Source organism: Zootoca vivipara, chromosome 1 (genome assembly GCF_963506605.1).
Source record: "Zootoca vivipara chromosome 1, rZooViv1.1, whole genome shotgun sequence".
Lineage (NCBI taxonomy): Eukaryota > Metazoa > Chordata > Lepidosauria > Squamata > Lacertidae > Zootoca > Zootoca vivipara.
This window is the reverse complement of record NC_083276.1, coordinates 9,934,694-9,962,533: the sequence shown is the minus strand read 5'-3', so window position 1 is coordinate 9,962,533 and position 27,840 is coordinate 9,934,694. Positions and strand designations below refer to the sequence as shown.

The window sequence follows — 27,840 nt, the reverse complement described above, 5'->3', positions numbered from 1 at the left end:
CAAAGCACAGCCTCTACAGCCCCTCTGCTAATAAACCCTTTTGTTCCGGGTGTGCAACGCTGTTTGCAATGATGATTTATGCAGAGACAAAACATGCTGGACGGGAGGGGCTTCTGCTGCAATCTCAGCACCAAGAGAGTGCCCGTTTCTAGCATAGAGCTGTAGAAGATGGATGAGCTTATGGCTTCGCTGTGAGTAAAGAATGACTGGGAGCGGGCAAAGGGACAGCAATAAATCACACGGGCATGCAACAGCCTCCTTGGTGGCCGGGCGCAGGAGTCTTTCGTGATTTATTCCTCATAGCACACCAGTTGCCAGCCTCTCAGGGTACAGCACATTGCATGAAGAACACCTACCTTAAGGGGACACCAACACAGTTGGTTCCTTTTGCCTTTGAAACCCCTATCAACTGTCATTGCTTGAACACAATGCTTAAAAGGGGGGGGTTAAAGGGAACATGAAACATCTTAAGCTTCAAAGCTCTTTACAGGTAAGACAATAAACTAATTGTTGCATGAATTTCCTTCTTCCCAATAGCTAGGCTATATATAGCAAGTTTTTCGCCTACACAGGGGCTCCTCCCTTGCGAAAGCAACTCCAGAATTTTTTTGTTTGTCTGGGCTGCATCAATAGGAGTATAGCATCTAGACCAAGGGAAGTAATAGCACCACTGTATTCTGCTCTGGTCAGACCTCACCTGGAGTACTGTGTCCAGTTCTGGGCACCACAGTTCAAGAAGGATACTGACAAGCTGGAACGTGTCCAGAGGAGGGCAACCAAAATGGTCAAAGGCCTGGAAACGATGCCTTATGAGGAACGGCTTAGGGAGCTGGGTATGTTTAGCCTGGAGAAGAGAAGGTTAAGGGGTGATATGATAGCCATGTTCAAATATATAAAAGGATGTCATATAGAGGAGGGAGAAAGGTTGTTTTCTGCTGCTCCAGAAAAGCGGACACGGAGCAATGGATTCAAACTACAAGAAAGAAGATTCCACCTAAACATTAGGAAGAACTTCCTGACAGTAAGAGCTGTTCGGCAGTGGAATTTGCTACCAAGGAGTGTGGTGGAGTCTCCTTCTTTGGAGGTCTTTAAGCAGAGGCTTGACAGGCATATGTCAAGAATGCTTTGATGGTGTTTCCTGCTTGGCAGGGGGTTGGACTGGATGGCCCTTGTGGTCTCTTCCAACTCTATGATTCACTACAGAACTTAGGAGCACCCGAAGCTGCCTTATACCAAGTCAGATCACAGGTCCTCCTAGCCTAGTAGTGTCAACACTGCCTGGCAGTGGAACGCCAGGACTTCAAGCATTGGATGTCCCCACTCCAGACCTAACTGGAGATGCTTGGGATTGAACCTGGGACTTTGTGTGCGTAAAGCAGTTGCTCTGCCCCTGAGCTATGGCCCCTTTTTATGCCCACATAACACACTGCATAGAAGCCAGCCTGGGTGTGCACTTGACATGAGTGGGGAATAGCTCAGTGGGTAGAGCATGAGACTCTTAAATCTCAGGGCTGTGGGTTTGAGAGCCCCATGTTGGGCAAAATATTCCTGCATTGCCAGGGGTTGGACTAGATGATCCTCGTGGTCCCTTCCAACTCAACAAAGCATCCTGCTAACACATAGCATTAGGTATGTAAAGGGCTCTGGTTATGGCATTCTTTGTTGGGAAGTAGTCGAGACTTGTGAAGACTGTTTCGGAGAAATTTAAGGAACTGTGGTAGACTGAGAAGAGCCCATCTGAGAGAAGGTGGACAACTTACTAGTCTTCTGGACTCAAGAGAACTCTGGAAGTTGCAGGACTTTGAAAGCATCTCAACTTAGTACTTGCCTTGTGGACTTTGGCACAGCAAGGACTTTGAAAGCCAAGTACCCTCTCTGGGCTCAGAGAGTGAATACTTCTTGTAGCAACTGCCAACAGTTTGTGTGTGTGTTGGTGTTTGCCAGGTAAAAGCTCTCTCTTCTACACAGTTGTTTCCTATGGTGAGATTAACCAATGGAGTGAACTTCTATGACACATACAAAATACCAGGCACAGTATTGGGACCCGTGCTTTTTAACTTGTACATAACCATCAAGAATTAGGAGCAGTGAGGTGGCTGAGTTTGCTGATGATACTGCATAGTTCAGCCAGTAAAACAAAGAGATTGCAAAGAGCTCCAAAAGGACATTTGCAAACTGAGCGAATGGGTAGTAAAATGGCAAGGAATATGCTTTCAGTTGCAAGCAGAACAGGAGTGTAGAAGCTGCCGCTCTAAAGAGGTTGTTGGGACTTCAGTTCTCATAAGTCTCAGCCAGCACAGCAAATTGCCTGGGATGATGGCAGTTGTGATCCAACACCTGGAGGACCACAGGTTTTGGCACAGCCTTACAGCAGGTCAGAATATTTGTCGATAGAGCTCAGCATTTCCCACTCTGACTGGCAGTATCTCTACAGTGTCTCAGGCAAAGGTCTTCCCCTTCCCCTCCAACCCTGATCTTTTTAGCTGGAGATGCCATGGTTTGAAATGGAGATCTTTTAAAAAGGCAAAAGGTGAAGGACCCCTGGGTGGTTAAGTCCAGTCAAAGGCAACTATGGGGGGCTGCGCTCATCTTGCTTCAGGCCGAGGGAGCCAGCGTTTGTCCACAGACAGCTTTCTGGGTCATGTGGCCAGCAGGACTAAATGCCGTTTACCTTCCTGCTGTAGCGGTACCTATTTATCTACTCACACAGATATGCTTTCGAACTGCTAGGTTGGCAGGAGCTGGGACCAAGCAAAGGGAGCTCACCCCATCGCGGGGATTCGAACCACCAAACTTGCGACCGGCAAGCCCAAGAGATCCTTTACCTGTAAAGCATACGCGCACCACCACTAAACTACAGAATCTAAAATGAACTAGGTTTATTTTCAGTAGGGGTTGGGGAGATAAGGACTATAAGGCTTTAATGAGTGTTTCAATGAGTAGTAGTATGCCCTTCGACCTCTTAGAATGAAGGGCGGTGGGTCAGAGGTAATCAAAACACCTCACATATACATCAAAATCCAGTTGTCTGGCCTTAGATTTTCCTTCCAAATGTGAACATTTCCCCTTTCCCGAGACACAGGAACCCGGTTTAAACCCATCCATGTTGGTGCATTGCAGATGCAAATATTGCAGCATTTATTTCCAGTAACCAGGGCTCTTGCCCAAAACAGTTCTGGAACTCATAATAAAAACAAGTTCCTCTACATTAATCACAGACCATTAATCAAGTACCTGAGAGCTTTTCAAAGATGTAGCAATTTATTTGTGTTAATTACAAGTCTGGCAACAATTGCATTTTCACATTAGGAAGTAATATATCTTTGGGGGAGAGGAAAGAAGATGTTCTTCTTTCTCTCTCTCTCTCTCTGTGTGTGCGCGTGCGTGCGACAAACCTTATTTAAAACAGCTTTTGCATCTTGTTTGATCACTTGAACAGAAACATGAATGTTGCATAAAAGAAATAAAGGTTTGGCAGTGAACATTAGGGACCTTTTAAAAAGGCAAAGCGGGAGGAAATGTCCCATCCTGGAGGTCTTATGTGGGAGATCCAGTCTCCCCACAAATAGAAAGAGGTGCCCACCAAGGAGCACTGAAGGCAAAACCTTTGGTTGACTTTGGATTCTGAAAAAAAGAACAATCAGGGCTGCACGCAAATTTCTCTTAAGCGATGCTGACGGAGATGGAAAGAGCACTGGTCAGTTTGGGTCTCCCTTGGAGGTCAGAACCTGGGACTTCAAATAGGAGTAAACCCATCATAAAAACCGCAGGAATTCTTTCATTTGCAACCAAGAAAAAACATGCACATGGGAGCCTGTGGAACAGCACTTTATAAATCGGCAGCCATCGAGTCAAGGTTTTATTGTTACTAATGCAACTGGACTCAGCTGGGGTTGTGATTGGGTTGGGGAACTGGAGCTGATTGTATGTCCCTATATTCAAAATTAATTTAAAAATATGTTTTAAAAAACCCACAGGAACATAGGAAGTTGCCTTATACAGACCCAGTCCACCTGGCTCAGCATAGTCTACATTGATTGGCAGTGGCTCTTTAGGGTTTCAGAAAAGGGTTTTTTCCAGTCCTACCTGTAGATTGAACCTGGGACATTTTTCTGCATGCAAAACCAAGGACTTTGCCCTTTTACGAAATAAGAGAGAAGCATGGGAAGTTTCCCATCCATCATCTCTAAATTTCTTTGCACAATTGAGAGTCAGAAAAGGACTCAAAGGAGAGGTATTCGGGTATTTTGTACATTCGCAGTGCAGGGGAACATCCTGGGCAAACAAGGTGTCATACTACAGCAAATGCCCCTGCAATCACCCGAGAAGCCATCCAGGTTGACCGTACAAGTCCACATCGTTCCCAGCCATCCTTGGTGCCTGGCGATGATCAGGGTAGGCGTAAATAAACTCCAGATCTGGAATAAAACCAGGAATGGGACAACTCCTACAGCAAGCAGAGCCTTTGAAGCAATACCAAAATGAAAATACAGCAGGACTTTAAAAGGTGCAGCGTGCAGACATCAGGCATCCACAGGGAAAAGTATACTTAGAACCAACACACAGTGGGGGCAATATATGGATCCCAAGAGATCTGGGCAATTTGCTACAATGGCTGGCTGGCTGGCATCCAAGCGGCAAGATGACCTATTGGGTTGCGGCCTGTGCTGAACATGTGCCGAGTCCCAATCCCCGGTGGGAAAGCTAAGACGCTTGTTAAATGAATTCCCAAGCAGTGCAGAAACAGAAGAGTTTGGCTTTGAAGATTTCCTTTCTCCAGTTGCTATGAGGAAGTCAGGCTTTGTTCATGGGTGCTCAAAAGCGAACACGCACTCAGTCAGGTGTGTGCGCAAGCAAGTAAACCAAGCAGCTACCCAAGGAGGCATTGCTCAAGTGATGGGCAGTTCTGCTCCACTGCGTGGGGAGCTGTCGCTAGAGGTGACACAATTATCCACCCACTCCCCTGTATCATTTAAACTAGCTACATATCTCAGAATAGGCCTGCACCACTTGTCGTCCGCTGAGCCAAACACAATGCCACCAACCTGCTCGTCAATTGTCCTCTACTTTATTTTTATTTATTTTTTGCTGCCTCCCAAGGACTACTAAATAAAAAGGGAGGTTGATCAAGTTTCCTGATGGGCCCCCACCCGTGCATTCAGACTGGCTGATCATATATTTGCAGGCCTGCATTAGGAGAGCCGACTGCTGCCGAACAGGAGATGAAGGCCATGTAAACTGATGTGAGCATGCAAAGAACCCTTTGTACCGTCAGAATGCTGGTCTGTTTGGCCCAGGGGCCAACCAGATGCCTCAGTTGGAAGTCCACCACAAGGCTTACCTTCCAAGTCCCGGACTGCAGAATCCGGGACTGGCAGCCGTGTGACACCGGAAGTTGTGTCAGCGTAACTTCCGGTGTCGCTCCACCCATCTATGGGCACCAAAAATGGCCGCCGCCGACACCGGAAGTCTCGTCTATGCACTTCCGGACATGCGTAGATGCGACTTTTGAAGCCGGTGGTGGCCATTTTTGGTGCCCATAGAAGGGCAAATTGGAAAGAAAAAAAATGGCCACCGGCAGGAGAAAATAACGGAGAAAAACGGGAGACAAAGTGATACGGGGGACCACCGGGAAAAGGTAAGTAAAAATGGGGCTTTCCCGGGGAAAACGGGGTACTTGGCAGCTATGCCACAAGGACATGTGGATGACGGCACTCCCCTATTGTTGTCTTCCAGCAGTTGGGAGTCCAACAATCGTACTGTCTCTGATCCTGGAGGCAGGATACGACCATCATGACTAGCTGGTCTCCAATGCCCATGAATTCCGACTGGCAATTTAGAAGGCACAGCACTGGATGACCCCGGCCTATGATGAGAAGCAAGACCTCAAGGTCTCAGGCACAGGTGTTTCTAAGGCCTGCTCCCAGAGATCCTTTTAACCGAAAGGGATTGAACCTGGGTTACTTTCTGTGTGCTTCTGCCATTGAACAGTGCATTGCCTCGCCGATTTCAGAACAGACTGTGCAGCTTGGGGGGTACATGCAGAGTTGCCTGCCCCATTCCATGGGAATGTACTAGCATTCATAATTACACCAAAGATTTAAGACGTTAAAAACACACTATTGTGTAGTACCGTAGGCACAAATAGGGGATGCTAATCAGTTAGGATTACATGATCACATTTTTTTAACCAACCCAAAAAAGGTCTCCTCCAATTAGCTGGGCAGATTTTTAACAAAGTTTTGCGAATATAAAAAGCGCAGAAGGCAAACACCATTCTAAAAGAAGCCTTCTCTAGCATCTCTTTCCAAAAGAACGCTTCTTTGATGTTGCCAAATATGACACATACAATCTACCAACAAAGAAAATGCTATCCTTTGCTTAGAAATAGTCTGTTTACCCATATGCATACTGCAAGATTAATCAATTAAAACAACTTTAATAAGTTTGCTACCCTAGTTAAAACCGCATATTGCTTTTCACTGCCTGTTTAAAACCACATTTTGAACCCATTTTAAAAGGTTTCTGGGTGATATCCAACATTAGCCAGAGTAGGCCCTCTGAAATCAATGGATTTAAGCCCATAGATCTACTCCTGAATACGACTAATTCTGGTGATCACCCTTTGCGTTTAACATGATGCAGACTTTCACCTGTAGTGACTAAAAAGTAGACAACCTAATTAAAAATACAGTATTACAGATTATTATTATTTTTAAAAAATGCAGCAGCCTAATTTGTTTCCAAAGACTTCCTAGTGTCCCCTTGAGGCACCTTCTTCAGGTTTCGCCAAACTGGCATTGCTTGGATACCTACAAAAAGAAAACAAATCATGTAACTAGTCCTCAGCACCGCAAGCCATGATGAAAAATGCAGAAAATAGATGGACAACTGCAGCTCTCTAGAGCTTTGTAGGTCAAACAACTATGTAGTTCTTTCACGTGCATGTTCCTGGGATTGCAGACTAGGAATTGCATGATGGAAAAAGGCTTCCAAGCTATTTCAGGGAAGAGTGAATGAGTCCCAGGCATGATTGCAGAGCTAGGAAAAAGCCAGCAGTTGCAAGGGGGGGGGGTCCTGCAGGATAGCAAGCAATGAAGTACTCACTTTGGATTGTCAGTTCATTTTAGAACAGGCCGGTCACTTCTCCAGTCGCTGGATCCAGGTCAATGTCATAGAAACAAGGCCTAGTTGGAAGTCCCGGCATTGTGCTCATCTGGACGGAATGGGGGAAAAAATTAAACTGAAACGAACTGAACAAATATCAAAACTGGAGCTAGAAACAGGAGCAAAGAACATTGCTGGATCTAGGTCATGTCAGTGGACCAGTAGCTGCTTGAAGCCAAAGTCCTATTATACCACAAAAAGAGGCAACACGTCGACCGATTCCAACAGGCGAAATATATATCTGTTTTTATCTTTATACACTATAACGACATGCGATGACAGTGATCCAAGGTAATCGTACTGTTTCGGTTTGGTCTTCTTCGGTTTTTTAACTACAAAAAAATAAGTACCCCTGGCTGAGCATTTTTTAGCTAACAATCATTCAGACTCGGACTTGCTTTACACCGTAATTGTGGATTAACAGGAGGAAGGTGAACGCCAAACGTGATTATGTAAAATTTTTAAGACAAAAAGAATCACAATTTATTTTTATGTTCAAAACGCTTCATCCAGAAGGATTGAACTCTTGAGTTAGATTTGAATTGTTTCATCTAATTATATGACTTTCGGGATCTTGAGGTTGCATGTTACTTTAAAATTTCAATAGCCTTGATTAACTAGGGTGTTACCTGTGGTGGAACTGTATATGAAGAAGAAGAAGAAGAAGAAGAAGAAGAAGAAGAAGAAGAAGAAGAAGAAGAAGAAGAAGAAGAAGAAGAAGAAGAAGAAGAAGAAGAAGAAGAAGAAGAAGAGTAGTAGTAGTAGTAGTAGTAGTAGTTTGGATTTGATATCCCGCTTTATCACTACCCGAAGGAGTCTCAAAGCGGCTAACATTCTCCTTTCCCTTCCTCCCCCACAACAAACACTCTGTGAGGTGGGTGGGGCTGAGAGACTTCAAAGAAGTGTGACTAGCCCAAGGTCACCCAGCAGCTGCAAGTGGAGGAGCGGAGACGCGAACTCGGTTCCCCAGATTACGAGTCTACCGCTCTTAACCACTACACCACACACTCTCTCCATTTCCTGCTTTCCATTTCCTGCTTCAGGCAGCAGGGGTCACATATGTGTATGACCCCTGTTCCGCAGATTGTATACAAACACTAAGGTATGTTTTATTTGATTTATTTTGACTCAAGTCTGTTTCATTAGCAAAGTCCTATTACCAGCAGGAAGCAGACCACCAAGGCAAAAAGGCATTTCAACCCTCTTCCTGCTGGCTAGACAACTGAAAAGCTTGCCGTCTCTCCTCCCAGGCAGGATTGCCACTGGTACAGCTGACATTCGCTCTGCGGCTTCACAAGGAGAACGGGACCGGGGGGAGGGGGGGCGCAAAGCTGGGAACTTCTTTCCAGCAAAGGCTCTACCAGAAAGGAGGCATGGGAGGAATTAAGGAAGTACGGTTCCATCTGCCTGCCAGTTCTTTAGCATTCCAGCAAAAAACAAAAACAAAAAACCCATCCAGAACCCCAGCTGCCCCTCTTGGTTGCTGCAAACAGGCCCCGGCTATTTTGGGTAGGGCTCTTTGGGAAAGTACGAGAGGAAAACTTGCTACCAAGGAGTGGGGTGGAGTCTCCTTCTTTGGAGGTCTGTAAGCAGAGGCTTGACAGGCATATGTCAAGAATGCTTTGATGGTGTTTCCTGCTTGGCAGGGGGTTGGACTGGATGGCCCTTGCGGTCTCTTCCAACTCTATGATTCTATGATTCTAAAACTCATTGCTTCGAGTTTGGCTTCAAAGTTCATGAGAAGGTAACAGTGCGCTTTGAATGAAGCACCAGTAAACGTACGGCTTCGTTTCAGCTACCATCTTGAGTCTGTGGTCTTTGTGGGTTGCTAATGTTCAAATTTAAACCCTGATTAATTATTATTATTATTATTATTATTATTATTATTATTATTATTATTAGTATGCTACCCATCTGACTGGGTTGCCACAGCCACTATGGGTGGCTCCCGACATTAAAGACTTCCCTTTAAAGCCTTCAGATGTCTTCTGAAAGTCCGTTAGTTGTTTATTTCCTTGACATCTGATGGGAGGGCGCTACTGCCGAGAAGGCCCTCTGCCTGGTTCCCTGTAACCTCACTTCTCGCAGATCATCTAATGATCATCTCTGGAACTAGCAACCACCATTAGAACTTTGCATACAGTGCAAAGGTTACAGGTTACAGACGCTTCAGGTTACAGACTCCACTAACCCAGAAATAGTACCTCGGGTTAAGAACTTTGCTTCAGGACGAGAACGGAAATCGCGCTCTGGCGGCAGCGCAGTGGGAGCAGAAAGCCCCATTAGCTAAAGTGGTACCTCAGGTTAAGAACAGTTTCAGGTTAAGAATGGACCTCCAGAATGAATTAAGTTCTTAATTATGGCATATGGGTGTAGCTAATCGCCTGCCCCTCTCATAGCTTTCCCACCTCTCCTTACCAGTGAAAGCAGCAGCAACAACATACCTGCCAGGTTAAGCTACCACGGCTTTTCCCTCCCACCAGACAACCTGCTTATGTTCCATACCTACATCTTGTGGAAGCGAGTTCCATAGTTAAACTATTCGCTGACCCAGGGATGGCTGTGGGCAGGATTCCTGCATTGCAGGGGGTTGAACTAGATGACCGCCAGGGTCCCTTCCAGCCCTACAATTCTACTGTGTGAGGAAGATGCTGTTTTCTGCTTTTGATCGCCCACCCTGCAGTTTCATGGAATGACCTTGTAGTTTGAGAGGGAGAGTGAAAAGCATCTCCACTCACTTTTCCCACACCAGGCATTAATCACGTCTCTGATTAGATTGCCACAACACTTTCCCCCATTTTGTAGAGAGCACAGTTAGATGGATGGAGAATTTCCTGCTCAGCACTGCGAAAGAAATCTCCCAAGTTTAGCTAAGACATGAGCCCCTGCTTCCAATATCTTAATCCTGGCTGGTGGGCCATGCAGGCAGCAGAGTCTTAAAGCAAGACAGAGCTACAAATTGGCTGACGTATTCCCACCCCCCCCCTAAGATTACTTCTGAAGCAATGGTACATTTTTATGCAGCTCTTTAGAAGGCTCGCTTCACATACAAGGGATCGTAACCCTTAATCAGCGGTATTCTTTCTGCAGGTGTGCCGGGCGGGCTCGCGAGAGACATTTTTAAAAGATTAACCCGTTTTGTTTTTTAAAAAAGACGGGAAGATTTCTAGCAAGCAGCATTTCAGATTAAAAACCAGACCCAAACCCCAACGACCCACAAAGCAAACCTATTACACTCTGAAAATGGCTCCCATCTGGCTCCACAGAACATTATGGGAATGAATTCTAAACAGTGTATGGTGGGTTTTTGGTTTTTTGTTTTTGCTGGTCTTGGTAACCTCCTTTGATTGCAAAGAGGAGGGTTGGGGGAATGTATGTATTCAGCCAGGAGCTAAGATGGGGCCTTAAGAGACTAATACATCTATTACGGCACGAGCTTCCGAGCTCCTTGCTCTTCCCACCCAGAATAAGCGAGCATTTTCTACAACTCCATTTACAAGGTCTTAACATTTGCCTTTGCGGCTGGGATTTCGGCGTCAGTGCTGAATGGGTACATCTGCAGGCAGCAGACATGCCAGGTTAATAGAGGTTAGGGGCGTTCATGAAGCTGCAGACATAAGCAGCGTACCAAGGGCTGTAAATCTGCCCAAAGAAGTCGGCCGTAGCACGGCTTGCGGACCAGCCAAGCCGTTTAATGCCTGGCTTAACCATTTGCTCAAGGAAATAAGCAGCTGCGACAACAAGGAGGAATCAAATTCTCTGTGCAAGAGACTTCCTATTCCCCCCTCCCCCCCCCTTTTGGATTTATAGCTCTGTAGCGCCGTTCGATCAGAACGTGCCGCGAAGGGTTGCTTAATCTTGAAGTGAGCAAGAGGAGGAGGATTTTCTTTCCGCTTAACCTTCAAGATGTCCTTGCCTTTACAGCAAGCAGCTTGCAGAACTCGGTTCACTGTGGCTGGGACGACCTTCGGCTGCAATCTGAAACACACTTTCCCGGGAGAAAGCCCCAATGAATACGCTGGGACTTAATTCTGAAAATAACACGCCTTGGATTGCGTTACAAGGTTTGGACAGCCCGAAAAAATGACTACCAGGGTGCTTTTCTTGCACAAAATCTCTACCATGTACGCTCTCTCTCTCTCTCTTAGTATGTGTCCAGCTCTTTCTCCCTTCTCTTAAAGAACTTTACATAACAGAACTTTTTCTTTTTAAAAAACAGGGAGAGATGATGTTTATTCACATCAAATACACCCACGGGCTGACGATCAGACAGAAAAGATGAAGATTTACGCATTGCACCTGCTACTTTCGGATCTGTCCATTCAAAGCCAGTATTCACCCTCTCCCACAGCCTTGCTCTTATAGCAGATATCTTAATGAGCGTAGGGACGGGGAAAGGCGTTCGTAAATCAAGTCACTTTTGCGTCTCTGTTGCTCAAGAGGGCCGCGTTGCCCCTTCCCTAGCAACAACACAAATATATAATAGTGAGTGGCGTCTCAGACCAAGACAATACGAGGAATATTGTTCACAAGGGAGAGATGTGAACATGTGGGGTCATTGGAATATGCAGTTGTGATGGATAAATAAAGAGAACCATGGAAGGGGGGGTAAGGGAAGTCGAAGATTATGAATATACAGTTCTATTCAATGAAATGTTAAAAAAAATCAATGGAAAAATGTAACTAAAAAATTACCTTTGTAGAGCTGCAAAAGGGAAAGCAAATGGCCAGGGGACTGCAGCAATCCGTTACGAGGAAAGACTAAAAGATTTAGGACTTTATAGTTTAGAAAAAAGCAAGTCAGGACACACAACAGAGGTACATAACGTAATGTACGGTGTAGAAAACGTGGATAAAATACGTATTTCCCCCCACTCTCTCGTAATTCTATAGGCCAGGATCATTCAACAAAGCCATATGGCGATGGCACACTCAGGACAGATAAAAAAATAAAAAAACTTCCTCACTAGAGCTCACTAGAATGATAGAATTGCAGAGTTGGGAGGGACCATGAGGGTCATCTAGTCCAACCCCCTGCAATGCAGGAATCTTGCTGCCCACCGTGAGGCTCGACCCCACGACCCTAAGATTAACAGTCTCCTTATCTTCTCTAGATTGGGGACCGACAATCAACTGCATCGCCCATTTGCAGACCACAGCAATAGGTTCCATCAGCTCAAGTTTCTACCATCCCATTCTGCTGTGGGAGATGGAGAGAACATGATGCAACTCTGAAAATACTTTAAAAAACAACACCTCCTACCCCACACACCCTAATAAATTCAACCGGAACAATATAATCTATACCAATAGCCTTCCAGCCGCAATCTTTCCAGTCCACTTGTCCCTTACTGCAACAAGATGTGATGCTGGGCACCAGCTCAGAAAGGCTTTAGAAGGGAATTGAGATAAAATTCATGGAGGAGAAGACTATATCTGTAGAGCTACTAGTCAGGATGATGACTGCTCTCTGGGGGATTAAGAGGCACTGGGGATTCTGAATTCCAGCTGATGCAGCAGGAGAGGTGTAGGGCAGTTCTGTTCTCCTTGTGGGCACCTCAAGGACTTTGGTCTGGCCACAGGATGCTGCGTTCAATAGGCCTCTGGTGCTTATTCTGAGCTTTGCAGGGCGAGTGGGTGGTTGTGACACCTCCCATCTGAATTACAGGAGAGCATAATACATCCATTCTCTCGTTTCCACTCCCACAGCCGGCAGGGCTATGAATGTTTCCGCAAAAGTGAGAAAGAGCCGTCACAAATAGGTGTTTGGCACTCTCTCGGGAGGTTGCAAACAGTCAGGGAGGGAGGGGACCTCAGGCTCGTGCCGTACAGACCTTAATACAAGGCTTCCTCCACCAGCCCGGCTACAAAACCAGCTCTGAGCCGCAGGACTCCTTATAATCTTTGCGTTCTGAAGTGATGTTAACGGGAGCAGCAACACTGCGCTGAGCGAGTGGGTTCTAATAATGGCAAGCATAAAGATTATGCTAATGACCTCGTTGGCTGACGTGGGCTTGTTCCGGGAGGGTGCAGTTTGAAAGAGAACGTCGGTGGAGTCAAAGACCCATTCCGACCCCCTGCGTGCACCCCCTCCCCGCCGGCCGACATCAACCGGTGCTCCCAAGACATTGGTTTCCGAGTGGCTTGTGTCAGGCTTAGGTTGTCAGCAAAAACAATAAAGCACTCGAGGGCGGGGATGTTAAATAGTTGTTGAGGGGAACAAACCACAGCTCGGGCCTATGCTTTCCAGGAGGTCTTGCCCCAATGAGGCAGTTGCAAGGACCGGATGTCCCCATCTTCCCACCCCTCTCTTAGGTTCCTCGTCTCCAGAGTTTCCCCACAAAGTCTCAAACTGTGGCTGTACACAATTCACCTCCGCCCCACTCTTTTCATTTCTGTGCGTTCTTGGAGACCAAGGAGGGAGCGGAGCTGGTCGCAGCAGGAAGCAGGGACTCCCTGGCTTCTTCAGCAGCCTGTCTTCACCCTGCCTTCTGGTCACCCTCCCCTCTAGCCTCTGCTTCAGCCTCAGAGTCTGCACTGCTCTCTGCCGCAGCCTCAACCTGCTCACTAAACCCTGTTACCTCTTCAGCTTCCAACACCTCCTCCTCCCAGTCTGCTCCCTCTTCTCCGTCTGACCACTCCTCGTTGTCTCAATTCCCAGGCTCTGAGCCTCCTTCCCTTGGGGGTTCCGCAGCTGGTTCCTCCCACCATTCCTCTGCAACCAACCAGTCCATGACATCTTGCCAGGGGTAATCACGCCTACAGTAGGGCTGGGCGACATATTGTCCAAAACCTGGTTTGAAGTCCGTATTGTGATATCGGTTTCATAATTTTTGACCTGGCAATATCTTGTGAATCATGGTGTGTGTGTGTTATGCAAAAATCGCGATGCGGGAAAAACCATGAAGCCAGCCAAAGCCTCTACATAGCTCCATCCTTATTTCAGACATTGTGATGTATCAGTATATTGCTATGTTTAGCTTGTGATATATCACAATGCTGAAAAACAGGTATCGTCAAGCCCTAGTGTGCAGCATTCCTGCCCCTTCCAGAGGTACATACCTGCCAAGTTGTGGTCAGAGAAATAAGGGACCGGGCCGGAAATAGCAGACCGGAAGTAGCGCTGCCGCCATTTTGGAAATGGGCGGAGCATGCTCAGAAGTGACTTTTGATGCTGCTTTGCCCAGTTCCAAAATGGCCGCCGCGCCAGAATAAATCGGGGAAAAACAAAAAAAAATCTGTTTTTTCAGCTAGGAACAGCTGGAAAAACAGGGATTTCCCAGGGAAAACTGGAGACTTGGCAGCTATGGAGGTACTGCATTTGTGATGTGTCCCTCAGGCCAAGAAAGTTCAGTCACCTGTAGTGTTCTGCATGCTCTGACAATGGGGCTCCAAAGGCACAGGGATTTGGGCAAGTCCTGCGACTGATCCTAAGGCCTGAACCCAGTACCTCAAGGCTGGCTCTTTCTGCCAATGAGCTATGGCTCTTCCACCTGAACATAAGGAGCATTACCTTAACCTGCCAGCTCCTGAGATTCTTTTCTTTTCTTTTTTTAATGCCATATGGTTTTGTGAGAGCCTGGAAAAACAACAGCAAGAATCTAGCGCTACAGGCAGACTTCCGTAAGATGCTTGGGGGATTTCAATTAAAAGCCAAGCCGTCCAAATTTGGAGATGCCAAAACAAAGACAAAATGTTTTAGTCTTCCGAACGTTCCTGCAACATGTGCTTTGCTATTTATACCAGAGAACATTTTTTTTTTTGGCTCCTTCCCTCAACTCTCTCCTGACCACAAATCAGCAATATTCACCCAAAATCAGCAATATTCACCATAAAATAATTGAAGGTCAATTTGGATAAGGAAAGAGTGAAACCGGGCTGCAGGTTTAATGCAGCGTGCTGGAGATTTTTTGATTTTTTGAAAACAAAAGTGACTTAATGTACACAGCATTGAAAGTAAAACTGCTTTGTAAGCTTGCACAACACAAAAAGGGGTCTTGTTTGTTTGTTTGTACCCCGCCCATCTGGCCGAGTTACCCCAGCGCCCAACACATATAAAAACAATAAAACACGAAACATACAGAGCGGCCTTCAGATGTCTTCTAAAAGTCAGATAGTTACTTATCTCATTGACATCTGATGGGAGGGCATTCCACGGGGAGGGCACCACTACCGAGAGGGCCCTGTACCTGGTTCCCTGTAACTTCACTTCTTGCTGTGAGGGATTTGCCAGGAGGACTTCGGAGCTGGACCTCAATGTCTGGGGAGAATGATGGGGGTGGAGACCCTCCTTCGAGTATACAGGCCTGAGGCTGTTTAGGACTTTTTTAAATGAGAAGGGGTGCTTTACGGCCTAACACCAAGAGAATGACATCCATACAAACTGGAGAGATTCACACAACTTCTCAGTCCCTCCAGCTCTCTTTTCCATCTGGAAACAGCATTTTGCTAGTCCAGCTTTCCTCAACTTTGCTGGCCATGCTGGCAGGGGATGATGGGATTTGTAGTCCAACGACGTTTGGGAATCCAGGGTTGGGGAAGGCCGTGCTGGGCTACATAGACAAAAGGTCTAAGGCAGCTCTCCATGTTTGCTACCCGCTCTCAATTTAATCCACACAAAAGCTTTCAATATGTAGCACTTACCGTTCCTACTAGCGGATACAAGAATCCTGCGCCCACACTGGCTCGGATGTCTCTGATGGGCAGGATGAAACCAGACGGCACCCCTTTCTGTTCTGGGTCGTGAGACAGCGACAGGTGGGTTTTCGCCATGCAGATGGGCAGGTTCCCAAAACCCTGGATGATGGATTGAGGAGACCACAAGGAAGAGCAGGACAACTTTTGAACAGCGTGCCAGTAAAACATTATGCAATTGCTCCAATTAAAGTGTACTCAGCTCTGTCGTGCCTTGATTTAAACAGATCAATTCTGTTCAATTGGCTCACTCCCAGCCTGCCGGATTCTCTTTATCAATCACAGATATAGTCATCTTTGTTCCTTCTAGTTACTAAATGAGTTTTTAACAAAACAAAACAGCGCCATTCACAACCTGCTGGTGTGAATGGGTTGCTCTGTTCTTGTTTTATAAACATCTGGGGCATGGTTGAGGATCCTGCGGCCTCCCCAGATGTTGCTGTGCTCTTTGGCCAAGCTTTCCCCCCATCTCGTGCCATGCTAACATCACACATAAGATCATTTGTGGGGCAGGTGGCTTAGGGGAAAAGACATCACAGGCCAAACTGGGACCTGTGTTGGGCCAATTCTGGCCCATGGGACAGCGGATCCAGACCTCCATGGTAAGCCAAATCTTGGCTTGGGCTCAGTGTAATGAAGTAGTAAAATGGACCTTGGAGGCTACAACATCCCCTCCAGGAGCCTGAATATTTGCGCCATCTCATGTGGGGAAGATGGGGCTCATCAACCTGGGAAGGTAGCCCATCTAGGAGAAGAAAAACTCTGAACCTAAACCTCCACCGCCATATGGGATATCTTCAGAAGAAGAAAAGGCTAAGCAGCAAACCCTACGCAAATCCAGGCCTCCTTCTTGCAACTCCAGCAGGCAAGGTGGTGCCAGACGTATTGCTCTGCTTTCCTTTGGACCACACCAGCGAGGCCAAGAAGGGGAGTATTGTCATCTGGGCAGCCCAAGGCTCCATAGACTCTGCCCAGGCTTGCGCCCTGGGGAGGTCATTTCGGTGCTGCTAACGTGGCAGTTTGGCTTCACCGTTGGAAGTGAACGCACTCTCCTGTCTCTTGAGCCCGATGGATTGCCAACGACCTAACACAAGTTCTCTAGACAAGTTAAATTGTCTTAGGCTGTGAACCAGGCATAGGCAAACTCGGCCCTCCAGATGTTTTGGGACTACAATTCCCATCCTCCCTGACCACTGGTCCTGTGAGCTAGGGATCATGGGAGTTGTAGTCCCAAAACATCTGGAGGGCCGAGTTTGCCTATGCCTGTGTTATAGGATTGCACTGTTAAGTCTGGCTCCAACCCTACGCCCTTCGTGCGTAATTTCTGCTGCAACGGAGTAGCACTGCTACCCCAAAGGGAAAGTAAAAGACCCCCTAATGCTGCCATTTGCAGTTCTATGAAGATGATCTGCTAATTGCGTGTGCTTTTGCAAGAAGCCAATATGGATCTTGGGCTTTCTAAAACAACAACAACACAACAATTTCATTCCAGCAATTTGGAAGCAAAGTTTCAACTGAGATACTTAATTGGAGCTGCGAGTGCCGTAACTTTAGTTTATTAAGGAGCGGTGAGTAAGCAGCAGTAAGCAAAAACTCCAAATATGCTTTTTAAATGGACACTCACGGGATAAAGTGCAAATAACTTTGCATATCATTGGCCTACAGAATTTTAACAAGGAATGTTAACCTTCTTTTTGGAATTTACAAATGCACATGCAAGCTACAAATGTGTTAACATCCTTAACTAAGGCAGTCTGAATTTGGTGTCAAGAAAAGCCGAATGACATCCGACTGAAAAGGGAGAAGATGCAAATTAAGTTTACAAGCTCATAAAAAGAATAAGCCCTAATTATCAGCATCATATCAGAGAGAGAGAAAGCAAGAATAGGCAACATGCCCAAATGAAGCCCGTTTTTCCCCTGAAGAAGCATTTTCTAGGCTTTTTTCCTAAGAAATGAATTAAGAGAGACTTGGTAGCTGTTGACCAACAGGCTATGTTTGCAGAAAAAACCAGAACGTGCACTATAAAATCCAAACATAGGAGCCCAATCTTGCAAGGATGTTTTGCTAGCATACCTGCTTGGTGTACAGAAGAATCTTCTGCTCTGCTTCTGGCAGCAGTTCAACGTCCTTTGCCCCGTAGATCGTCTGTGCAATAATTCTTATCTTGTCTAGAATTGGAAGCTAGAAAGAAAGACAGGAAAGGGAGCGGGGAGAGAGAGTCAGTCCAATTCTTTTCCTACCGCCATGGGATGCCAAATCAATAAGGAATGTAGCCAATCCTGGTAATCTGAAAGCAACAAGAACACATTATTTTTCCAAGCAGAAAACTTACTGGCGAGGGGCTGGACCAGAAAATGGAAGGCTTACCCGGAGTGGTGGCGATGGGGAGGAACCTCAGGCCCAGGGCACAGATGTGGCCCTCCAGAACCCTCTGCTTGGCCCTTTGTACTCTCCCCAAGCCACACCCCTCTCCTTAGATCACACCCTTCAATGATCTTGCCTTGTACCCTCCTCGGGTGCTTCTGCCTGGCTGGAATATGCCCTTGAACTTTGATAATTCATTCCTCTTGCCCATCGGGATGGAGAGGGGTGTGTGGAAACTAGCTTACTGTGCAAAGGTAAATAATAGAATCATAGAATCATAGAGTTGGAGACCACAAGGGCCATCCAGTCCAACCCCCTGCCAAGCAGGAAACACCATCAAAGCATTCTTGACATATGCCTGTCAAGGCTCTGCTTAAAGACCTCCAAAGAAGGAGACTCCACCACACTCCTTGGCAGCAAATCCCACTGCCGAACAGCTCTTACTGTCAGGAAGTTCTTCCTAATGTTTAGGTGGAATCTTCTTTCTTGAAGTTTGAATCCATTGCTCCGTGTCCACTTCTCTGGAGCAGCAGAAAACAATCTCTCTCCCTCCTCCATATGACATCCTTTCATATATTTGAACATGGCTATCATATCACCCCTTAACCTTCCTTTCTCCAGGCTAAACATACCCAGCTCCCTAAGCCACTCCTCAGAAGGCATCGTTTCCAGGCCTTTGACCATTTTGGTTGCCCTCTTCTGGACACGTTCCAGCTTGTCAGTATCCTTCTTGAACTGTGGTGCCCAGAACTGGACACAGTACTCCAGGTGAGGTCTGACCAGAGCAGAATACAGTGGTACTATTACTTCCCTAGATCTAGATGCTATACTCCTATTGATGCAGCCCAGAATTGCATTGGCTTTTTTAGCTGCTGCATCACACTGCTGACTCATATCAAGTTTGTGGTCTACCAAGACTCCTAGATCCTTTTCACATGTAAAGTAATTTACATTCTTTGCTCCACCCACTTCTGGCCCTGCCCACCACAGGAATGTGATCCCAAAAGGCAACAAAAAAGATTCCCACCCTTGGCTTTCGTGATTAACAACAACAACAACAACAACAACAACAACAACAACAACAACAACAACTTATTATTTATACCCCGCCCATCTGGCTGAGTTTCCCCAGCTACTCTGGGCAGCTCCCAATCGAGTGTTAAAAACAATACAGCATTAAATATTAAAAACTTCCCTAAACCTTCAGATGTCTTTTAAAAATAGGATAGCTGCTTATTTCCTTGACATCTTATGGGAGGGCGTTCCACAGGACGGGCGCCACTACCAAGAAGGCCCTCTGTCTGGTTCCCTGTAACCTCACTTTCCGCAATGAGGGAACCGCCAGAAGGCCCTCAGTGCTGAATCTCAGTGTCCGGGCTGGACGATGGGGGTGGAAACGCTCCTTCAGGTATACAGGACCAAGGCCGTTTAGGGCTTTAAAGGTCAGCACCAAGACTTTGAACTGTGCTCGGAAACGTACTGGGAGCCAGTGTAGATCTCTCAGGACCGGTGTTATGTGGTCCTGGAGGCCACTCCCAGTCACCACTCCAGTTGCCGCATTCTGGATTAATTGGACAAACCAGAACTGTTACTGCTGCTTAGCATGCATTGCTCATTACCCAAATCCTGGCACATCTAAGGGTTTCCCCACAAACACTCCATCGTACAAAACTATTTTCACACAGGTTGCACCCTAAACGGCCTCGGTCCTGTATACCTGAGGGAGCGTCTCCACCCCCATCGTTCAGCTCGGACACTGAGGTCCAGCTCCAAGGGCCTTCTGGGGGTTCCCTCACTGTGAGGTTACAGGGAACCAGAGGGCCTTCTCAGTAGTGGCGCCCTCCCATCATATGTCAACGAGATAAACAACTACCTGGCATTTAGAAAACATCTGAAGGCAGCCCTGTTTAGGGAAGTTTTTAATGTGTGACATTTTGATGTATTTTAATCTTTGTTGGAAGCCACCCAGAGTGGCTGGGGAAACCCAGCCAGGTGTGTGTGTGTGTGTACAAATAATAAATTAATAATAATAATAATAATAATAATTATAATTAGATACTATGCACCATTGCGTATCATGTATGATGATGTGCTACTTATTATGATGCATCGTATTTATATCGGCCCTGAGTGCTCACTGGAAGGACAGATCCTGAAGCTGAGGGTCCAATACTTTGGCCACCTCATGAGAAGAGAGGACTCCCTGGAAAAGACCCTGATGTTGGGAAAGATGGAGGGCACTAGGAGAAGGGGACGACAGAGGACGAGATGGTTGGACAGTGTTCTCGAAGCTACGAACATGAGTCTGACCAAACTGCGGGAGGCAGTGGAAGACAGGAGTGCCTGGCGTGCTATGGTCCATGGGGTCACGAAGAGTCAGACACGACTAAACGACTAAACAACAACAACACGTGTGTGCATTCTTATTTTTACTCTCCCCTAACCAGTAAAGCCTCCAGAGAAGCCCCATAAGTGCGGCTGAAATCCCAGGAGAGCATGAATGCGTAAGGGGAGGGGAGCCTCTCGGATTTACAGAGGGAACTAAAATTCAGTGCAAGGCGGAGGGAGGAAACAGTGGAAGGGAACTCAGAACACTTTGGCCCAGCAAGCTTCGTTTTTCTTTCAAGTCATCCATCATTCATGAAGTCACTTAAAAAAAACCAACAACAACCAAAAAACAACAACAACCCACATCATTCCCCATCACTTTGAGCATGCCAATCAGATTCTGGGCATTCGGAACAAAAAATTCTGCGTCTTCCCAGGGACATTAGAAAGTAATTTGATTAGGCGGCTGACTCAAGGGCAAGGAATTAGATTTGGCCTGAGAGAGACAGAGGGTATTTCTGGCTACCTGGCTTGGCTAGCCGTGGAAAGAGAGCCTGCAAGAGCATTTATGATAATGTTGAGGCCCTAAGCCATTCAACCCCCCTCCCCTCCCATCAGCCAGTCCTTTCCAAGTCTCCCACAAGCTTATTGGTATCTTCCCCCAGAGCAAGTGTGGGGAACCAGATGCTGTGGAATTGCAAGCTCCCATCCGGTTCAGAAAGCACAGCCCACGGCCTGGATATTTGGGAACTGTAGTGCAGCAGCAGCAAAAGCAACAAAGGTTCCCTACTCCAAAGAGTTAAAGGAAATTTCTAAGGGTGAAAAAACTATTAAAAACAAAAGCAGCCAATTCAAACACTGGAAGGTCTGTGCAAATAAGAAGGTATTTAGCTGGTGCCAGAAAGACCTCAGTGTTGCTGCCAGCAGAGCCTGCCTTGAAAGTAAGAGCTGTTCCTGACAGTAAGAGCTGTTCGGCAGTGGAATTTGCTACCAAGGAGTGTGGTGGAGTCTCCTTCTTTGGAGGTCTTTAAGCAGAGGCTTGACAGGCATATGTCAGGAATGCTTTGATGGTGTTTCCTGCTTGGCAGGGGGTTGGACTGGATGGCCCTTGTGGTCTCTTCCAACTCTATGATTCTATGAAAGGTGCAAGGAGGCAAAAGTCCCCTTTCGCTCCCCACCTAACTTTAGAGCAGGGATCGCCATCATAGCGAAAATCGGTGAGCAACAAAGGCTAGGGTCTTTGAGTTTATGAATGAAGAAAACTGGTAATTGATGGGAGCTTATTATGTATATATATTTTTACAGATGTATAACTGAAGAAATGAATAATGCGAAACAGATAAATACAGTCGTACCTTGGAAGGTGAACGGAATCCATTATGGAAGTCCGTTCGACTTCCAAAATGTTCGAAAACTAAAGCGCAGCTTCTGATTGGTTCCAGGAAGCTCCTGCAGCCACCCAGAAGCCGCGGAAGCCCCGTCGGATGTTCGGCTTCCAAAAATAGTTCGCAAACCAGAACAGTCACTTCCAGGTTTGCAGCGTTTGGGAACCGAAACGTTCGAGAATTAGGCTGTTCGAAAACCAAGGTACGGCTGTACTGGAAATCGGAGAAGCAAGTTTTGTATCGTAGTAAGCTCCTGTAGAAAAGTTTCATTAATGGAGATAAAAATCAGATTTGTAACATGAAAAGCTCCTGTAAAAATAACAAGATTCATTTTCGCTGGAACACCTCTCATTGTGGCAATTTATAAGCTAATGTTTGCATGGGTTGTTTTCTTCTTCTTTTTGCAAACTTAATACGTGTAGTTCCTGAGTTTAGGGGAAGGTTTAAAATTTATATGAAGAAAGTGGTTGGTTCGGTCCCTGGGATCTCCAGGCTGGAAGAGGCCCTTGTCTGACCCCCTGGACAGCTGCTGCCAGCCAGAGTAGGCAACACTGAGATGGAGCTGCTTCCTATATCCCTGTGTTTTTCACCCATGTACCAGAATCATTGCTAACTCGGTTGCAGACTCCTTTCCTCAAAATAACTTCCTTTTTTTGCATTATAACTCAATGAAGATCCCAAAAAGGAAGAGGAGTCACACAGGGTTCAGTGAGAATCCTTACCTCCACATTGTACAAAAACTTGAAGTTGCTGGGGGCCAGCGATGCTCTCTGTACGGCTTCGGCCAGAGCAATGGCTCCTCTCCCTGCTTCGGCCCAGTGGGTGGATTTCACAGCATCAAAAGCGCCCACTTCCTTAGCCAACCGGATGACCAGCTGTAGCTCCGCCTCGGTATCAGATCTGCAATGATATCCATTGACGGAGAGTTATCACTGGGGGAAACAAGTGGATGGTTTTCCTTGGGTCATTGCACCTTAGCAAACAGCAGGAAAATCCAATGCCTCTTTCTGTACACCCTTTAGTTTTATTTGGTATCAGGATAGATAAAAATCTCAGGCCAAGGGAGCCAGCATTTGTCCACAGGCAGCTTCCGGGTCATGTGGCCAGCATGACTAAACCGCTCCTGGCACAACGGAACACCATGACGGAAGCCAGAGTGCATGGAAACCCCGTTTCCATTCCTACCGCAGTGGTACCGATTTTTCTACTTGCACTGGTGTGCTTTCAAACTGCTGGGTTGGCAGGAGCTGGGACCGAGCAATGGGAGCTCACCCTGTCACGGAGATCTGAACCGCCAACCTTCTGTTTGGCAAGCCCAAGAGGCTCAGTGGTTTAGACCACAGTGCCACCCGCGTCCTGAGCTTTACCTAAGAGACGATATAATGATACTGAGCCAATGATGATGTAAACCATAGAGGGAGAAGCCTAGGGAGATTTAATTTTGACTATTAATGCTCACTGAAAACCATTAAGTGCTTAATCTTCATGACATCCCAACCACCACCTCCCACGATTCAGCTGGCAGGAATGAAAAAGCACCGCCTGATTAGCTAAGGCAGTTTCTTTTATTCAAGGTTGAAAACTAGACGAGAGCAGAGTGCTGCCACAGAACATTTCTCAAATGCACTTCAGAGCAACATCTCATGTGGATGCACATCACATTTAAGAAAGACACATGCAGGATGACTCATGGATGGCATGGAAGGAGGGGTGAGGACCGAGGAGGAGCAGGTGCAGGAGAGCTTTAATTTGCGCTCACAAACAAGATATATCATAGAATTGTTGAGTTGGAAGGGACCCAAGGGTCATCTAGTCCAACCCCCTGCAATGCAGGAATTCTGCGCATAGCCGTCCCTGGGTGGGTTCGAACCACCAACCTTCTAGTTGCACTGAGCCATTGCACAACTGGGGGAGGTGTTATTATTATTATTAATAATAATACCCATATAAATGGTGCTTTCCAGCATTCAAAGCACACCATGTGCATTATCTTGTCGCAATCATTACAAGAAGCCTGTACAGTGAGACAGCAGGATTACCCCCCCCCATTTTACAGATGGGGCCGGGGAGGCAGGCCATTATTGAGAAGACCTTGTAAGACCTCCAGTCACCAACCTCAGTACTCAAGAGATAAGACACTGAGAAGGGTTTCAGATGTTGATTGCAGTGTACACACAGGTTCATATGGGAAAAGGGGATCCTTTAGGTAAAGGTAAAGGTAAAGGTAAAGGAAGGGACCCAGGTGGCGTTGTGGTTAAACCACTGAGCCTAGGGCTTGCCGATCAGAAGGTCGGCGGTTCGAATACCTGCGAAGGGGTCCCAGCTCCTGCCAACCTAGCAGTTCGAAAGGACGTCAAAATGCAAGTAGATAAATAGGAACCGCTACAGCGGGAAGGTAAACGGCGTTTCCATGTGCTGCTCTGGTTTGCCAGAAGCGGCTTTGTCATGCTGGCCACATGACCTGGAAACTATACGCCGGCTCCCTCGGCCAATAATGCGAGATGAGCGCGCAACCCCAGAGTCGGTCACGACTGTACCTAATGGTCAGGGGTCCCTTTACCTTTAAAGGTAAAGGACCCCTGGACAGTTAATTCCAGTCAAAGGAGACTATGGGGTTGCGGCGCTCATCTTGCTTTCCGGCTGAGAGATCCGGTGTTTGTCCAGATTGATTTCCGGGTCATGTGGCCAGCATGACTAAACAGCTTCTGGCGCAATGGAACTCCGTGACGGAAACCAGAGCGCACAGAAACACAATTTACCTTCCCACCACAGCGGTACCTATTTATCTACTTGCGCTGGTGTGCTTTCAAAGTGCAAGGTTGGCAGGAGCTGAGACAGAGCAACGGGAGCTCACCCCATCGCAGGGATTTGAACCGCCGACCTTCTGATCGGCAAGTCCTAGGCTCAGTGGTTTAGACCCCTAGGTGCAGGGTTCTGAGCCATATAGGGCTTTAAATGTCAAAAGTGGCACTTTGAATTCAGTCTGGAAACCAAGTGGCAGCAAGTGGGACAGAACTGGTGTTAAGAGATCCCGCCTCCCTGTGTTCTTTAATCACCTGCCTGCCACGCTGAGCACTAGCTGAAGTTTCCGAACAGTCTTCAGTGGCAGCCCCATGTGACAACAGCCCTGCGATAATATGCTACTATTTCATTGCAGTTTCAAAACAACAGTCTGCAGTAGTGCGAGTCCCCTTTACTGCTTTATTTCCCTGCATGGATAAGGCAGAAACCTTTAGCTCTTACTTACTTGAATGCATTGACAGCTACGACGACTGGGATGCCAAAGGTCCTGGCGTTTTGGATTTGCTTCCGCAAGTTGCTGCACCCCTTCTCCAAAAGTGGGAGGTTCTGTACGAAAAGGAAAGGGGGGGGAAGAGAGTTTGTTTGGGGATGAACAAGTGCTAGTTAGCTTTTTGCAACTTGCCAGCTCCCAGTACAGCTGTTATCACATCTTTCGCCTCTTCTTTCGGAAGCATATTCTCAGGATCACTTAAATAACAGAATAGCAGAACTGCAGAGCTGGAGGGGACCCCCAGGGTCATCTAGTCCAACCCCCTGCAATGCAAAAAGCATCCACGGCGAGTTGGCCACCCAACCTCTGGTTAAAAACCTCCATGGAGGGAGTCTGTATGAATCTGTCCATCTTCTGTCTACTCTTGCATGTTCCACCTTCGCTCTGCCAGAGAAAATGGCCTTTTACGTCTTTGGAACCCCCCTGCCAATCTTGGCCAGTTAGGAAAGTTAACGTCCAATTGTGAAGGGTTTTAAGCTGCTTCATCAACTGCTCTATCTAATGCTTCTTTTTTCTCGTGGTAAACTCTGCACTGCAACATCATTTGCTGTAAGCTGCCTCAGGAGCTTATATTGGTGGGAAAGGTAAATGTGAACGCTTTGTTTTAGATGGCTAGCCAAGATGCGTATTTTTTGGAGGGTGTCTGGAGGCAAACTCTGATCGCTGCTGCTTCTGTTAGCAATTGCTCTTCTGCGATTTGCTAGGAGTTTTTAATGGATTGTTATTTTAGGGACTTTGTGGATTTTTATCTATTTGCCTCATTGTAAAGCACCCAGTGGCTTGGCTTATCTGAAATACAAACATATAATCCTCAACCAAACAGCAAGAAGCTACCCTTAGCCCCTGTCTACCATTTTCCTGACCTGAACTCAGCTACCTCCCGGGCACGTTACAGAGAGGTTATAGAGAGATAAAACTATTGGCATGGAAAATTTTAAGTAGACCTGTGGATTAAATGAGCCAAAGTGTCATTATAAAAATGAGGCACTGCAGCTGAGGTTAGGAAGTCGAAAACGAGTTTTTCTCTTAGGCATTTTGTGTGCTGAGAGCACCCTATATTCTGCTTTCTCAGCATACAAAATGTCTTAAGAGAAAAACTCTCCTTTTCGACTTCCTAACCTGAGATGCAGTGGGCGGGGATTCTGTGAGTGGGGATTCTGACCAAGCTACAGAGTGATCTCTTAATACTTAAATAATTTAAATTTCTTCCGAAGCTTTGACTCACCCCCTTTTCAGGATTAATTTCCTCACTTGAAGCAGCTTGAGTCTTTACCATATATTCTTGCTTGCATTCAATATCAGACTGCCACTGGCCTGGATCACACATAATGCCAAGCCATGGTTTATTAAACTATAGCTTCGTGTTGTATGTGAACACTGCCAAGTGGCTGAACTACCGTTTACTGTCAACAAACCACAATCCTGATGGTTTGTTGTTGGATTATGACACTCACTTCATTTTATTTATAGGAGTCATTTTGGACTCACAGCTGTCCATGGAGGCGCAGGTCAATTCTGTGTCCAGGGCAGCTGTTTATCAGCTCCATCTTGTACGCAGGCTGAGACCCTACCTGCCCGCGCACTGTCTCGCCAAAGTGGTGCATGCTCTAGTTATCTCTCGCTTGGACTACTGCAATGCGCTCTACGTGGGGCTACCTTTGAAGGTGACCCGGAAACTAAAACTAACCCAGAATGCGGCAGCTAGACTGGTGACTGGGAGTGGCCGCCGAGACCACATAACACCAGTCCTGAAAGACCTACATTGGCTCCCAGTACATTTCCGAGCACAATTCAAAGTATTGGTGCTGACCTTTAAAGCCCTAAATGGCCTCGGTCCAGTATACCTGAAGGAGCATCTCCACTCCCATCGTTCTGCCCGGACACTGAGGTCCAGTGCCGAGGGCCTTCTCGCGGTTCCCTCGCTACGAGAAGCCAAGTTACAGGGAACCAGGCAGAGGGCCTTCTCGGTAGTGGCACCCACCCTGTGGAAAGCCCTCCCACCAGAGGTCAAAGAGAACAACAATTACCAGACCTTTAGAAGGCATCTCGAGGCAGCCCTGTTTAGGGAAGCTTTTAATGTTTGATGGATTTCTGAATTTTAATATTTTGTTGGAAGCCGCCCAGAGTGGCTGGGGGAACCTGGCCAGATGGGCGGGGTATAAATAATATATTATTATTATTATTAGTCATTCCAGATGCATGGAAAGATACGGAAAACACGGGGGAAAGCAAAGTTAGACAAACAAACCCAAGGTTTAGGGAAACATATGGCTAGCTGCTTACAAACTGATTTTATATCCTGGTCTTTAAGCAGGGCTTAAGCCATGGTTTCTCTGTTTGGACATCACAGAAAACTGTGGTTTCCAACAAACTAGGCTAGAAGTGCTGGCACCAGGAGGGAGCATGTGGCCACACAGATCATTTGGAGATCAACAAACCATGGTTTACTGGCCTGGTTTGGAGATCAACAAACCATGGTTTACTTTATTCCTCAGAACGGAGAAGGGAAGCAGCACTTTTCAGAGCGACAGTATATGTACTGCATTTAAGGGCACATATTGAGGGCACTGAGGCTGCCTTGTGTCTTGCAAAGTTCTTATTAAATCA

General features: G+C 46.6%; 1 protein-coding gene across 2 annotated transcripts in view; it reads right to left on the bottom strand.

The window, feature by feature from the left end:
• Positions 1–3,106: 3,106 nt before the first annotated feature.
• Positions 3,107–27,840, bottom strand: part of MTHFD1 (methylenetetrahydrofolate dehydrogenase, cyclohydrolase and formyltetrahydrofolate synthetase 1) — a 62,309-nt gene continuing 37,575 nt past the window's right edge. For both annotated transcript variants that reach the window (XM_035104499.2, XM_035104508.2), the window contains exons 23-28: positions 25,189–25,289; positions 22,664–22,841; positions 17,938–18,045; positions 15,811–15,963; positions 7,108–7,216; positions 3,107–6,812 (exon numbers count right to left, since the gene is read on the bottom strand). In XM_035104499.2, the coding sequence (XP_034960390.1) occupies positions 7,127–7,216; positions 15,811–15,963; positions 17,938–18,045; positions 22,664–22,841; positions 25,189–25,289 (630 nt within the window). In that variant the 3' untranslated portion in view covers positions 3,107–6,812; positions 7,108–7,126. The remainder of the gene's footprint in view (positions 6,813–7,107; positions 7,217–15,810; positions 15,964–17,937; positions 18,046–22,663; positions 22,842–25,188; positions 25,290–27,840) is intronic.